This window comes from Cydia pomonella, chromosome 14, assembly GCF_033807575.1.
Source record: "Cydia pomonella isolate Wapato2018A chromosome 14, ilCydPomo1, whole genome shotgun sequence".
Classification (NCBI taxonomy): Eukaryota; Metazoa; Arthropoda; class Insecta; order Lepidoptera; family Tortricidae; genus Cydia; species Cydia pomonella.
Genome location: NC_084716.1, coordinates 8,335,949 through 8,352,134, shown reverse-complemented (window position 1 = coordinate 8,352,134; position 16,186 = coordinate 8,335,949). Strand labels below are relative to the sequence as shown.

At 36.8% G+C, this 16,186-nt stretch overlaps 1 protein-coding gene and 1 non-coding gene across 2 annotated transcripts; both read left to right on the top strand.

The window, feature by feature from the left end:
- Positions 1-835: 835 nt before the first annotated feature.
- Positions 836-5,661, top strand: LOC133524845 (esterase FE4-like). The gene is made up of 3 exons (XM_061860995.1): positions 836-1,326; positions 2,306-3,588; positions 4,659-5,661. Exons 1-3 carry the CDS (start codon positions 1,138-1,140, stop codon positions 4,861-4,863), a joined length of 1,677 nt encoding a protein of 558 aa, XP_061716979.1. The 5' UTR covers positions 836-1,137; the 3' UTR covers positions 4,864-5,661.
- Positions 5,662-9,355: 3,694 nt separating this feature from the next.
- LOC133525362 (U12 minor spliceosomal RNA) lies at positions 9,356-9,503 on the top strand. Its single transcript, XR_009800563.1, has one exon. It is a non-coding gene; the product is annotated as a U12 minor spliceosomal RNA (small nuclear RNA).
- Positions 9,504-16,186: the final 6,683 nt, after the last annotated feature.

Here is a 16,186-nt window from a genome sequence, read left to right as displayed (position 1 = left end):
CATTATGGTTTCGATGTATATGCTACTTTATTTGGTTTATTGGCTTTAATTAGATTGAAACAGAGTGTACATTTCAATGGACATTTATTTATTTATTTAAACTTTATTGCACAATGAGTACAAATGGCGAACTTAATGGCATTCTCTACCAGTAAACCATGAGATAAACCGAAAGATCTAGTCGGTGCAGGGTCAGGTCAGAATACAGTTAGAGTAAAATGAAATAAAATAATAACAAAAAATTATATAATATTATGCATAAGTACATTAATATTATTAGACATTGGGACTTATGAGGTTATAGATAACTCGCAAAAGATTTCCAATACGAAATAATACGACACAAGAAAGTACATACAAGGAGAAGGGCGAACCATCGCAGCAGTAACGGCTTTATTAAAAAAAATAAGTTAAAAATAACTCATTATTGGCGCACCCGATCGTGTTCAAAATAATTTTCGTGAAAAGTATTTATTAGGCTTTATTTTCGGATATTTTTCCAAATTGTTGGCACGCCTAGTTCAAAAGTTTAAGGGGTGGGGGGAAACCTTAATGTTATTTTTAAAGGCCTAATGTTTCTATAGCTCCAAAGTTGTTGGCTTGAGGAAGCGGGAGGGTGTCCGCTGCTTTTGTGGATTTGAGGGCCTACCGCGAACCACGTTCGACGTGTTGCCTCCCTGTTACACTTACGTGCGAATTTACAAGTGCGACAGAGAGGCAACACGTCGAACGTGGTTCGCGGTAGGCCCTCTGTTCCGGGCATTAAAAGTGTTGGTACTATACTCTTCCTGAGAATTCCTGTTCGAACTGTAAGTGCTCATACGAGTGAGTTGCTTACTGAGATTCGAACCCGGGACCTCCAGGTTCGAATACAGAGTGACCACCAAGCAAGCTAAAAGGAACCTGAATGACAAAGACAAACAATGTACGTTATGTATGTAAATTTACAATCTTTGTTATTTAAGTAGATATTTGTTTCTGGTGATGTGAAATAGACAATGGGTAAAAGAATTAAATCACAGACATATACACACGTACACAGACGTTACACGTGTTACACGCTTACTTAGCGTTATCCTTATTAGTAAATTAGGCTTATGATTGTATTAGCTGTCAGTGCCAAGACGACTGTTCGCAATGTCGCACAGCACAATCCAGTTGTTGTTATTGGTTGTCACTTTGTGCATTACACATTGTACGCAAGAAAGAAAATGGAAGATCGTGCAGACCTCACAGGGTCCGGTCAGGGGCTACAAAACTGGCGAAATATATTATTTTTACGGGATCCCGTATGCCACGGCGCCTACTGGCAAACGCAGGTTTACTGTAAGTTTAATAAGTATAGTTTATTAAGTTTGCAACTGCTGGAAAACTCTTTACTGACGGCCTCGTAGTCTACGAGTAGTCACTACCGAGTAACCCTGCCTACGAAGCAAGGGGTCCCGGGTTGGAATCCTGGTCGGGGTATTTATTTGTGTGTTTATCACAAATATGTCCCTGAGTTATGGCTGTTTTCTATATATTTAATATAACCACAACACAAGCCTTATTGAGCTTACTGTGCGACTAGGTCGATTTGTGTAAAATTATCCGATAATATTTATACAAACCAAAAGGCTTCGTCTGATACAAACCAGTGATTATTATTATTATAACCTCTTTTCTTCCATAGCTCTTACAATTATTTAATAATTAATTACATTTCAATTTCAAATACGGTTAAAATGTTTTTACACTTGTGTTGTTTTGGTAAATTTTTCGCCTTTCTTGAGGTATGGATCCCGTTTAGGTAAAGGCCTCATTTCTTCCTTTAAATATCTGTGTTTATTCATTCATGTCATTGTTCATCCAGTCTTTTCCTGCTGCTATCATTCATCCACCATGCAATAAACTTCGTCACCTTTATCTGTTAATGAAAATTCTTTATTTCAATTAAGTACAGTAATTTTTCACATAATTATTACAAATTACAAAATTTGAAATGTTCATAAATACAATATTAATAAATACCTAAAAACTACTCCACAGTAATTCCATTCATTACCATGATTAAACTTCAACTATAATCTGTCACAATATATGTATGTAAACAAGATGTAGCTCGTTTAAATATTCTCATAATATTTGAAGCTTATTAGCTTTTTATTACCACGACAAACAGCCAAAAATATTTTTTGCACGATCGGATAGTAGAACATTCCCTATGTCTAAATAGGAGCAGTCGACCAATTAAAGTCAAACTCAAATAAAATCGTGAATAGTAAATTAAAAATTCTTCTACTGGAATAAACAATGTTTTTTTCAGGCACCGCTCGCAGGGCCGGTATGGATCACTCCGCTAGAAGCAGTCAATAATAAAATTATATGCCCACAAGCCAAAATTCAAGTCGTCCAATTCCCTGATTTTGATATGCGAGAGAACTGTCTGGTTGCAAACATTTATACACCTGAAACAGAGGAGATTAATCTCCCTGTCGTGGTCTACGTTCATGGAGGCAGCTATCAAATAAGAGTTGGAGTAGCTTGGTCACCAAGCGCTCTAGTGCGAACTAAAAAAGTAATAGCTGTCACTTTTAATTACCGCTTAGGCGCGCATGGATTCCTCTGTTTGGGCACTGAGAATGCTCCCGGCAATGCTGGCATAAAAGATCAAATCGCGGTACTTCAATGGGTGCAAAGAAACATAGCCAACTTTGGCGGTAATCCTAAAGAAGTCACAATTGCTGGGTTCAGCGCCGGCTCGACAGCAGTGGACCTACTTAGGCTCTCTGAAATGACTACAGGCCTTTACAATAAAGTTATTCCTGAGAGCGGTGCAAACTTAGCCGCTTGGAGCGTCCAACTCGATCCTGTTCAGAATGCAAAAGATTATGCTAAGCAGCTTAATTTCACAAACGTAGAGGATATGAACAGTTTAGAAGAGTTCTACACAACTTTATCATTCGAGGCTATGATGTCAGATGCTTTTATGGAAAGGAAGGACTCAACCTTTATGTTTTCCCCGTGTGTTGACCGTGATATTGGCGTCGAAAAATTTCTTGATGATACTCCGCTTAATCTCCTAAAACAAGGAAAATACAGAAAAGTACCAGTCCTATATGGATTTACAAATATGGAAGGGCTGTTTCGGATGTTAATGTTTGAGGAGTGGAAAGAATTAATGAATGAACAATTTTCCGACTTTTTGCCAGCTGATTTACAGTTTAAAGATAACGAAGAGAGGGAAAAAGTTGCGCAGGAAATTAAGAAGTTTTACTTCGGTGACAAACGTGTATCGGAAGAAACTATACAAGGGTTTATAGATTATTTCACTGACGTTATGTTTGCTTATCCACATTTGAGGTCCGTGAAATTACAAGTAGAGGCTGGTAGTGAATCAATATACTTGTACGAATATTCATTTTTCAGTCCGATTCCTGATTTTGTTCATGTACCAGAATACATGAACATCACAGGGGCTTATCATTGTGCCCAAACTTTTAGTATATTAGTTAATACAATGGACGTTAACGTTGATTCTGATTCAGACGAATACAATAAAATGAAGAATATTCTGGTTGAGATCTGGGTGAACTTTATTACTACAGGGTAAGTATGACAAATTTATATTACTGAATACCCTAAGTGGGTTGTGTTTTTGGATTTTGAGCTTGAGTGCACGAAGCTTGAGATATCTTGACTTTATTATCCGAAAATTAAGTAACATAACAAAACTTTTTATTTATAAAACGTTTGGCGCTGATTTTCTATGGATTTTAAGGCAGATTTTAACGTAAAACAAAACACGTACATAAAAGTCCAATGGGACAAAACAAGTAGTAATTCAATACGTCTTAATTCCAACCATGATGCCTTGCCTTGCCTTGTTGCCTTGGTTTTACTGTATAGAGTGGTCCAAAAACAGACTTTTTTTTTTACTGCGGCATGTTGTTGATCATTTAAAGTAACATTTGCGTTTGTGTATCAATGCTAAAGGAGAACATTTTGAAGACCTACGTTTTGTTTGAGTGAAATTATAGGAGTAAATTTTCAATAACTTGTAAAAGAGGAAATGAGAAATTCCTATTTTTTGTACAATGAAACACAAATTCAATTATTTTAATGAAAATATTTTAACTTGAGTTATTAATTAGAAACACTACTATATAAATTATAAACTGATATAAATGTCATATACGAAAGATCCACGAAAGATGACCAGAGGGCGCCACTAGTCCTTAAGAAGTTGCATATGCGAGGGGAAAATTTGACTTTCGACTTTCGATTCGACTCATGCCATGCCACTGTGAACCAGGTGGCCGAGCAAATTTAAGCATCTGCCGCGATTGCAGAGGACGCTGGTTCGATTCCAGCCTCGGGCACTGGAGGCCTTGATCATTTTCCTTTCATATATGTCAACATTTTTTTGTTTACGTATTTTTGGACCATCCCGTACTACCTGTCTGTCTGTCTAAGCTAACTCTGCACCGACTTTGCAGCGGCAAAGTGTGGCAGTACTACTATGAACATCATGTTTTATAGAAATTTGACGTTGACTGTGGCCGTTGCATTTTCATCTTATTTTCAGAGTGACTTTCGATAGTTTTTTTTTTAACTTTGACTTTATTATTTTTATTTTATCGCTAAACAGATAATCAAACATATTTCATCTGTTTCAGTAAACCAGTACCAGAAGGATCAGATCTTCCTTCGTGGCCGCCAGTTGGTGCTAACAGATCGCCATATATGGACCTCGGGGCAGAGATTAAACTCGAAGGGTCCCTTTTGGAGAGACGCGTTCTCTTTTGGGACGACATCTATGAACGATTTTACAGGTCTCCAATACCTCCATCTAATACGCTGTCAATTAGAAACGAACTTTAAAAAAAAAATATTGTGTCACTTTTTTTCACCTATTAGGTTAAAAAGAGGTCGTGAATCTGAGTAGAAAACAAATCGGTCATGTGCGAGTTTGTTTAACTCGCGCACCGAGGGTTCCGACAAACTTTCAACTATGCCATGTAACTGTAAACACGAAAGACTTTTGAACAGAAGTATGCTAAGCATAATTATGTACAGCGCCATCTATCGGCACATTGGCTAACTACTTAATTTGTTTGTATGTTGGTTTTTCAGGGATAATTCTTTCTCGCGTGAACCAATTTCAACAATTATTGTTTTATTTTAAAGAAGGTATTTTTAGTGTAATCTCATAGAAATTTCACTCGCAAAGGGGAAGCCCAAATTAATTGCAAATTTGATTAGAAATTATTTTAGTAGAATAATAAAGTTATCAGGATAAAGTTGTCATTGAGATTCACGAATTCTCTGTTCACAGTGTGGGTGATAGTAAGTACTTAAATAATTATATGTAACACGGACATTATATTTTATATTGTACATGAGTTTTTGTCACTTTTAGTATCAATACCGATGTTATTTTTGGTTTCGTCTGATTTTTTTCTTCCATTTATACAAATGCTTTGCCTTAGAACTACTACATTCAAATTATAGTCACTTTACACCATAACGAATATATTTGAGTTAATTTTAGACCATAGAGAGTTGGGAGCTTTTGTATAATAGCTGGATGGTTTTAGTGTACAAGATTTGAATTAAGTACATATAAAAATATGTAGGAGTAAAAGCTAAGTAAAAAAATGTACAACTTAGGTAAGTATAGCATTTAGCCGAGCTTAGCCTGGCCTAAGGGCCGGTACAGACGGACTGCAACTCGACTGCAACTTGTATGGGAACTGCATGCCGACTGCAACGTCGACGTGCAGTTCCCATAGAAGTTGCAGTCGAGTTGCAGTCCGTCTGTACCGGCCCTTAGTGAAATCAGTTAATAACATAGGTAGATACAGCTTTGTTTCTTTTTTTTATTCATGTCCGATAATATACTGACTCACATTGTGATATTTCATAAAGTATTAAAAAATGGCCAGTGGAGTATTAATGTTTCCGAGCAGACAAAATGTACAACGCACATCGCTTATTGAAATCTCATAACTTTATGTGTGAATTTGGCTTCGAAAATGGTTCGACTTTTTCGAATGAATATTCTGCAGTCAGCAAAATTGGGTAATCTGTAAAATGTATGTGTGACAATCTAATTAAACTAAGTCAAACCAGTGTATTTTATGGTTATATACATAAAATACAGTAAAGACAATAATTGTTTTACATATAGAGACTATACTATACCCTGTTTATTTTGTATATATAATATGTATTCTGTTTTATCTTCTTGTATGTGTATGACTATGTGATTGGCAATAAATCATTATTCTATGAGGTCGCCACCTCACCTGCTATTCTTTAGATTTGTGTTTAGTTCTTTATTTCTGTTAATTGTTATCTCCGTTTTCAATAAAACGCATTATATTAATTATATTTTTTTTATATAAAAAATATAACTAATTAAATCTCCGGTAAATCTCAGGAGCCATTGTTAGCTATCATATAATTATTGTTAGTATTAATTATCATGTTCTAACATTTGTATATATGAAGCTGATATGAAGCCAGTATTCGATTAGGTACAAATTAAATAACAAACACGTAAACAACAAAAAGATCATTTTCGGCGTAAAGTGTAGCGAACAAATTACGTGCGTGAAAAAACGTGTTCACGGCACGTTTAATTAAAATAAATACGCTTTTCCTTTGCCAGTAAAAATAATCTTGGAATGTCTCACGGGTGTCACTTGGCTGGATTAAAATAAATAAAACAAGATGTGTGCTCTTCACACGTTCAATTATTTCGTTTCACACTGAAGTTGAAAATAGCTACATGTCATTTTGTCACTTTTAAGAGGATACACCACTTTTCATAAAAACATAGTCCTCATTTTCCTCTCTAGCTATTAACATTTTTTAAAATATTTTGACAGTTTGTTGCATATCAACCACAACTATAAGTACCTATTAGGGCCACTAGCACCATCCCACTATCCCGGGGTTAACCGGTTAAACCGTTAACCCAGTGTCAAATTGTACTGGTAACCATGGTAACTCTAGGTTTAACCGGTTGAACCAGTCTCAAATTGTACTGGTAACCTTGGTAACTCTAGGTTTAACCGGTTGAACCAGTGTCAAATTGTACTGGTAACCAAGGTAACTCTAGGTTTAACCGGTTGAACCAGTGTCAAATTGTACTGGTAACCATGGTAACTCTAGGTTTAACCGGTTGAATCAGTGTCAAATTGTACTGGTAACCATGGTAACTCTAGGTTTAACCGGTTGAACCAGTGTCAAATTGTACTGGTAACCTTGGTAACTCTAGGTTAAACCGGTTGACCCAGTGTCAAATTGTACTGGTAACCATCACTAAGTCACCTACATCACTCATTGTGTGTTAGTGATTGGTGTCAATACCCTTATAAGAGTTAGAATTGTTAGAAGCATTTAAAAATTTGTATGAAATCGGTTTTTCGCTCCAAATTTTAACACAAAATAAAATTGGAAAAAGGCAAACATAGGGGGTAGTAACGGTTAATATACATAAAAATGTGTAAAAATATTTACTATAATGTCAATATTCAGAGAGGAAAATGGGGACTACGTTTGTATGAAGAAGCGGCTGAAGTGTATCCTCTTAATTTGGATTCACTTCATTATGGCTCTCGCGTCGAATGATGGCTCCTATGACAGTTCCTTCAAGTCTATTTTGGTTGGGCTTAATTTCAAAAACTATTGAACCGTATTATTATTACAAAAGTGCTAAATTTCTAAATAAATTAGTGTGCTAAACTTCTAAAACATGACAAACATGTTACGCGACAGCTTGGTATAAAAAAAAATCGGCCAAGAGCATGTCGGGCCATGCTCTGTGTAGGGTTCCGCAGTTACCATTCTGTCAGAATAGGCTTAACGGGGGCTATTATTAAGTATCATGTACATTACAAGCATAAGGATAACCTTCCCAGCCTTTTGTACTTTGAACGTCGTTTTATCAAGAAGAGAAGACTTTTTGAAATAACTTAAAAACGGCTGGACCGATCATATTCGCTATAGTTTTCACTGAAAGTATTTACTAAGCTTTTATTTTACGATTTTTCTCATATTTTGCGGACCCAAGGTTCAAAAGTTAGAGCAAAACATATTTGTTGGAGACCCTTATTCCTTTTAAAATACCTATCCAACGATATCCCACACCATTGGGTTAAAGCGAATAAAAAAAATTAGTTTTAATTTTACCGTTGTGTTCCCATGCATGATTTATGTATCCATGCCAAATTGCAGCTTTCTAGCACTAACGACCACGGAGCAAAGCCGCGGTCGGACTGACAGAAGGACATGGCGAAACTTATAATTCCTAGTTCACCTAGATGACTCCGGAACCTTAATTAACTGTTATATTGACCATAGGAACCACGATTTGACACGAGAGGTATAGGTACCTACAGTACCTACTCGGTACCTACTCTATTCGTTTATAAAGTAAAGCATGGCAACCTGCACCCCTCCTCTCCACACATCTTAGTTTTTTGTTATATGTTCTTATTTTTATTTTTCTCTTAGTACCTAATTAACACAGTTTTAAGTTTATACTAATAGTCGTTATGGATCAGTGATCTGAAATAAACGGTTTTATTTTTATTTTATATTATTTTTAAACAAATTGGACTTGCAACCTTATACGGTCTTTTTATTACACATGAGGATAAAGATTCATTTGTGAGTAACTTAGAGTTACATTTTAGGTTTATTCTGAAATTGATTTCATTAAAAGTCATGATGTATAATGCTTTCAACTTATTATCCCGAAGTGAAACCCTTAATTTCTGCATTATGATGAGGTGTGGTGTGATGTTGATACGATGTCGTTGTTATTTCGTACCTCTTATTTATATTTATTTGAACTAGATATTAAATATTTTGTATTCGGATTTTTTATTTATTATAAAACTACCAACCATTCAGGTAAGAGAAATTATTATTAGTCCGAAAAATATTTATGGGTATGTCCGAAAATATCTAGATTAAACTATATATAAATTATATTAATACGCTAAATATTAATTATAATGGTCTCCTAAACTGCTACGTAAATAAAAATAAAGAAATCAAATGTATGTATTCCTCCGAAATAAAATTCTATTTCTGATTAAATGTAGGAAAATTATGTTTAAGGCGCGAAATTTCCTATGGCAGCAACGCATAAATTCATTATTTTTATCAACTGAAATAATTTTCATTTGTACATTTATGAATAATGCAAATTTGCTCCCATTAATTAAAAACATGACCTAACAAACAACATGATAAAGTTTCCCAAATTTGTCGTTAGATGGCTCTGCGCGTCAGTTAGATGGCGCTATCGTTGTGCTGTCGTAGTTCTATGACACGGAGCTCGCGCGATACGCACTTCGTGCCTCAATCTAATGGGTAAGGAAATTATTGGGCCTTGATGACATCTCGGCTATGCCCACTGGGCGGAACTATTTTTGACGGGCACAGGTCGTCCCCTTGAGCTGCGCGCCTACTTTGCGCGTGGTTCGGGTGAAGCGATCTACCCGCTTAAATAGTAGTGTTAATGTTAACCAAGGCTGGAAAGTGAAACCATAAAACACTCTACTTTTCATTTCGACTATGAGGAAAGTCAAACACGTGAAATTATAGGTTATGACTGGAATTGGAGCCTTTTACATTTTCATCGGAAAAAAAAATTGTAAAACCATGGACAATCCGATCTTAAATTGGGATGTGTCTGAAACGGGCTTAAAGTATAGGTACTTTTAAAAAAGTGAAACTTAATGAATTAATGTAAGGATAATATTTTAAACATTCATCGTCATTCATATTGATTTAATAACGAATATCCATTCATTATTAAATCAATATGAATTTCATCCATTTAAATATTAAATACTTTATTTTATTTTATTTATTAGGCACACAAAACAGATAACATTTTAATACATGATATAATTATTTTAAGTTGAGGTTTTCATTGGGAATCCCATTTAAAGCATGTATGCGCAGCATGTAATACACATTAAAGAGCGAAAACTACAACTAGGTATACTAACTACACTTAATTACACAATAAAACAATTTTTAGACACAAAACAATTCGCATAAAGAAAATAAAGCAAAGAACAAAGGCAGATTGAAACACACATGTAAGATTAATACAAACCTAACGTAGTGGTGATTGATGGCAAAGAACTTCCATAACTTGTTTTCGAAAGATGGCAAACTCGAGTTAAAAATATCAATATGCTTAGATACCAGGTCGTTGTACTGACGGCACATTCTTACAATAGGGTTGTAAAATTAAGTATTATTTCTATACACTTGTAGAGCAAAAGTCTTTGGAGCTCGGGACCTGAACCGGGGGGTATTAAATGTAAAAAGGGACAGTATAGTGGGGGACTCAATTTTGGAGTGGAGAACTTTGTGGAGAAATAGCATGTCATGAAGAAGACGACGTGATTCAAGGAAGTATGTAGTATATTTTTACAATACTGTACGTAGTTTTTTTTTTTCAATAATATTTGTTTGAGAATGCGGAAGCTATTAGGAGAGGTTTTAACTGAATAATTTGGCTGTTAGCCGTTGCTCGAAGCACAAATTTAAAAAAATATATATTTCCACCCTAGGGTGGGAAACGCAATTTTTCACTCGGCTATCAGCCTATGAAAGGTGAACTTTCCGAATAGAAGAGATGAAAAGTACCTATGTAGTTTTCGTGTTTAACTTGAGCTTAAATTAATTTAAAATAAGAAATACACGAACCCAATAGTCGTAGGTAGTCGCCATACAATATAAGTTAAGCTCTCATTTTAAAACTACATGCTTATATTACATGAAACTTGGCGTGAACATTTCCGTAACATATATGCCGTAACATAATTGCTAGAAATTGTACTTAATACAAATAAACTAGAGTAAGTAAAAGTTTTAGATACCTACAAAACTTAACATGAGGATGAAACTCATTATTTGTATCTAATTACTTTGCCACTCTTGTGGATGAAATGCATCTTTTCAATCCGTATTTGAAGAAATATAAAGAGCCGTTCCGAGTTGGTGTGTTAAAAATATATAATTATATTAATTATGCATTTTGAGTAAAATTGAACTGCGTGAACATAGATATTTGGCTCAACCGGCAATAAGTCAGTCATTTTGTTTACATCTTTTGACATACAGGGTGGACAAATAAGAATGATACACTTTGTTTTTAAATTTTAATTACATTAAGTGGAAATTTTACTAAATATTTTTTCATAAATATATTATTCAGGGTTGGCAATTGTATACGGAAGATAATTTCTGCCAAATGTCTACCACTAGCAGCAAGCAATTTTATCTCAAATGTTTCTGTTGTTTAAAACACGTTGTTTGCTCGGTTAATTTTGAAAAAAAGTGACAGTGATTGGCACCCAAATTCCTCAAATTTTGGAGCTGACTTATTTCTGTGGTGCTATCTAAAATTACGTATCTATGCTAATGAGCTGATGAAATTTAAACAGTTAAAACCGACTATTCGACACAAATGTACTAAGATAATGCGAAAAATGTGCGAATAGATGCTGAACATTGGGATGATAAGAGCTTACATTTGCCTGCTGTTAGAGGTGGACATATGTCAGACATTATGTTTCGCATGAATTTGCCAACCCAGAAGAATATATTTTTAAAACAACACTTAATAATTTTTGAACTTAATACAGTAAAAATTAAAAACAAAATGTATACTTCTTATTTGTCCACCCTGTATCTGTTTACTTAAATTTATACTATCCTAATACGCGACACAGAATACCTTTTATTTATTTATAGACTACACGAGGGTTTATCAATACCGCACACAATTTAAACTGCACGGCGCGGGCCAATGAGAAGTCGCGCGACAGTATAAGGCGACAAGATAAACATTTTATCACTAATGCACTGTTGACGTGACATGAGAATGCATCCGCCTGCTGGCTCCACACTTGGACATTTTCAAAATAATGTGCGAATTTCAAAGAAGGTGCTATTTTAATTTGATATTGAGTACATGAACGATGATCAAGTGTTCACTAATTTAGGCTCACTAATTTTTTCCTCAAAAAAAGGAAGAGGTATTCAGTACCCCTAGTGTAAATATTTTCGACAGCGAAACGTGACGTACGCGTTTGCGTTAAGTGTCATTTTGTATGAGATTTTTGACTTTCCAAAACGTCCCGCTTGGCGCGCTGTTCAAAAACCCATACAAAATGAGACTAAACGCAAACGCGTACGTCACGTTTCAAAATCGAATTTATTTACACTAGGGGTACGGTTCGACCGTATTTTCTTGTATGTAACTCCGTCATTTCTGAACCGATTTTGAAGATTACTATTTCTTTGTTTAAAAGTTGTTTGTCAAGGTGCAGTTATGATGATGGGTTCTATGAGGAAATGAGACAACTCCTCAAATCTTGATGGATTCGGATCCAAACCTTGAAACCTTCGTACTTAACAGCTAAAAAGTTTAAATTCACTCAGTATACCTCCGATATTAGAATAAATTCAAACCAGAAAAGAATATTACATTCCAAACCTTCCAATCGTCACGAAATTCTTAGCAATTTGCAAATCAGTATTCACCCAACGTTTAAAATGCATCAGTGTGGAGGCCGCATTACCCTATTTCCCCTCAATTCCCCCAAATTTAGGGGTAACTTGAATTCGGCGATATTTCCGTAGGGCGAATCGAATCAGGGGAACGATCAGTTGTTTATGACAAGCAAAGCGTTGAAATAAACATGATTTATAGTGTTACCATAATAATAACGAGAATATGGAGTGAAATTTCGGTTTTATTTTCTAGAGAATCGTTTCTTTATATTTTTACTGCGGTCGTTGCAAGCGCTTGTTGTCCTGGGGCCGATAACTGGGCCGATAAAATTTGCAAAAGTGGTGTTTTTTTTTTTATACTACGTCGGTGGCAAACACGCATACCGCCCGCCTGATGGTAAGCAGTCTCCGTAACCTATGTACGCCTGCAACTCCAGAGGAGTTACATGCGCGTTGCCGACCCTAACCCCCCCCCCCCCCCCCCCCCCTCGTTGAGCTCTGGCAACCTTACTCACCGGCAGGAACACAACACTATGAGTAGGGTCTAGTGTTATTTGGCTGCGGTTTTCTGTAAGGGGGAGGTGCTTGCATGGTTACTACTCATTTTATTACATGGATGGCATGGGCCTGTAAGATCTTTTTGCGATCATTATGAAATAGAGTTCAAATTCGTACTAAAATGGAATTTCTGGGTACTATAGCCAGCCGCTTCCTAAGCTATTAATAAATACATGTATAAGTAGGCACTCAAATTTGTTCACTTTAACAAATTTGAGTGCCTACTTATGTCACGAGCATTTGACATTTTGAAAGACCTCCGTCTATACCTACTAGCGCCCCTAGCGGCGAAATTAAACGCGTAAGCCCTCATAGTCGGGCGTGCCTACTTTTAGACCTTATATTATTACAAATTTTAAGGTGCGTCTAAATAATTATATCGAGCAAAAGTCACGAAATGAGTTTTCGAATCGATGACGTTACCAGAGAAAGGCCTCAAAATTGCTAAATATTAATTTAGCAACCGTATTGTGTTGTGATCTAAAAAAACGAGCGCTACGAGTTTTCAAAATCTCTGTTGATTGAACCTACTGCACTTTAAAGATGATTGAAGTGTGCAAAAGGGAAGCCATCGCGTATTCATATACATCTCTGTTAGGTTTGAGGTTAGGACTCAGAGAATGATACACGCACACGGTCGGTTGCTAACTAACGTTTATTGGTCCGCGCGATGCGCTATACATGCATACGTATGTAGGTAGGTACATATAGATATGGAAACAAATGGACACTGCGTAAACAGGCTATACGCTACAACTATAGCTAGATACAAATATTAATCCTAACACTCCCTTACACTAAATTCAAAAATAATCACCAAAATTAAAGGGCTTCCGTGGCCTCGTATTCACATGCGACACTTCCGGACTTAGGCCGATGTTATCGTTCTGAACATCTTCCTCCGGAGCCGACCCATTCTCCACGCTATGGCTCGGCGATGATGTCTGCGAGGGCAACATGGCTGGCTCGTCAGTCACTGATGTGGCACGGCAGATGTCAGTATCACTGTCAGTAGTAAGTGAATCAAGAGGTGGCGAGGGTCCCAACTGCGCTGTGCCTGATTGCGCCTCCTGACGTTCTCGCGAAGGCGCCGATTCGGGTACTGGAGCTACCTGCTGGGGACATGGCGGTGGCCAGAAAAGGGCTTGTAGGATGTCAGATTCGTTTCCTTGACTTTCAGTCGAAGGGCCGGAAGGGGGCGTTGGATCTGCCAGTGACTGTTCTTCACTTATCTCCTCCCCTCTATACTTTTGTAGTTGGTCTACATGTTTTTTCAATGTTTTGTTATTTTCTAATTTTACAATGTATATAGTTTTACCTATTTGTTTGATTATTATTCCCATCGTCCAGTACGATTTTTGGTTTTTATAAACTTTAACTAACACGGTTTCTCCGTTACAAAATTGTACATTCCTTTTACCATCGTAATATTTAGTCTGCAAGTCCTGGCGGCGCGACACATTATCAGCGATTGCTGAGTCAGATAGTGGTGATGAGGATGATTGCGTAAGATGTAACCAGTCTAAGCGACACCGCAACTTACGCCCAAATAGAACCTCTGCGGGAGACATGTTAGTTGAAGTATGTTTAGAATTCCTATACATAAATAGGTATTCCTGTATTTTTACATTAATATTACGTAATGACGTTCCAGATGATATTATTTTGTTTATTGCCAGTTTAATTTGTTTAACATATATCTCGGCTTGACCATTGCTTGCAGGGCTGTAAGTGGGGGTAGTGATGTGTTCTATACCATTTATTTTACAGAAGTGCTCAAATTCCGTAGATACAAACGAAGTTCCGTTATCCGTGCAAACTTTGCGGAAAATGCCAAATCTAGACATTGTTTCGCAAAGTTTCTCTATAATTACGCGACTACTATATGAACTGGATACATCGAAACACTCCACCCACTTTGAATGTGCATCTACAATTATTAGGAAGTACTTCCCATGCGTAGGGCCCAAAATGTCCATATGAACGCGATGGAAGGCTTCCGGTGGGAATGGCCAGGGAGCTAGCGGCGCGCGAGGGGGCGCAGGTCGCACGCGCACACACTCCGCGCAGCTGGCCGCGCGCCGCTCGATGTCCGCTGCCATGCTAGGCCACCAAAACCGCAAACGAGCCTCAGCCTTCATTTTATTCATCCCTAAGTGACCCCTATGTAGCTCATTAATAATTTTATTTTGAAGAGTTCCGGGAATGACTAACCTAGAACCTCTAACCACACAACCTCTCTCTACAGATAACTCTAATCTACATATATAATAAGGTTGTAAATTACGATCCCTTACTTTACTAGGCCAACCGTTCATTACGTAATCCGTCACCTGTGAGAGTATGCTATCAGCGCGCGTCGCCTCGTAAACATTATCTATAGATATAGGTACATCGCCGTCCATTATGAAATGGAGATAAGAGGCTCGGTCAATTGTTTCATCTCGCTCGCTCGCTGTCGCGTCAATAACATTGGTATCGCTCACTGAACGGCTAAGAAAATCAGCTGTGTTACGCGTACTGCTAACATATTCAATTTTATAATTGTATGCTGATAAAAACAAAGCGTACCGCTGAAGGCGGTTAGCAGACACTTCCGGAACTCCTTTATCCGGACGAAAAATGCTGAGTAGAGGTTTATGATCGGTCCTGAGTACAAACGGCTCATCGCGGCCGTACAAATAATGATGGAATTTACGTATTCCGAATACGATGCTTGTAGCTTCTTTACTGATTTGGCTATATTTCTTTTCAGCATTGGTTAATGACCTTGACATAAATGAGATGGGTTGCTCGACCCCGTTATCATTAATAAGGCTTAAAATCGCTCCCAAGCCTGTAGGTGACGCATCTACCGTTAGAAATAATTTCGCTTTGGGATTAAAATGCGCCAGAGTCACGTCTGAGGCCAGTTGATGTTTTATGCTAGATACCGCATTGTCATGTTCGCTCGTCCAAGACCATTTCGTGTTTTTTTGTAATAATTTATGTAAAGGATTTAAAATAGATGATGCATTTTTTACAAAATGTCTGTAATAGTTTACCAGACCTAGAAAAGACTTTAATTCGGATATATTTTCTGGAATTTTTG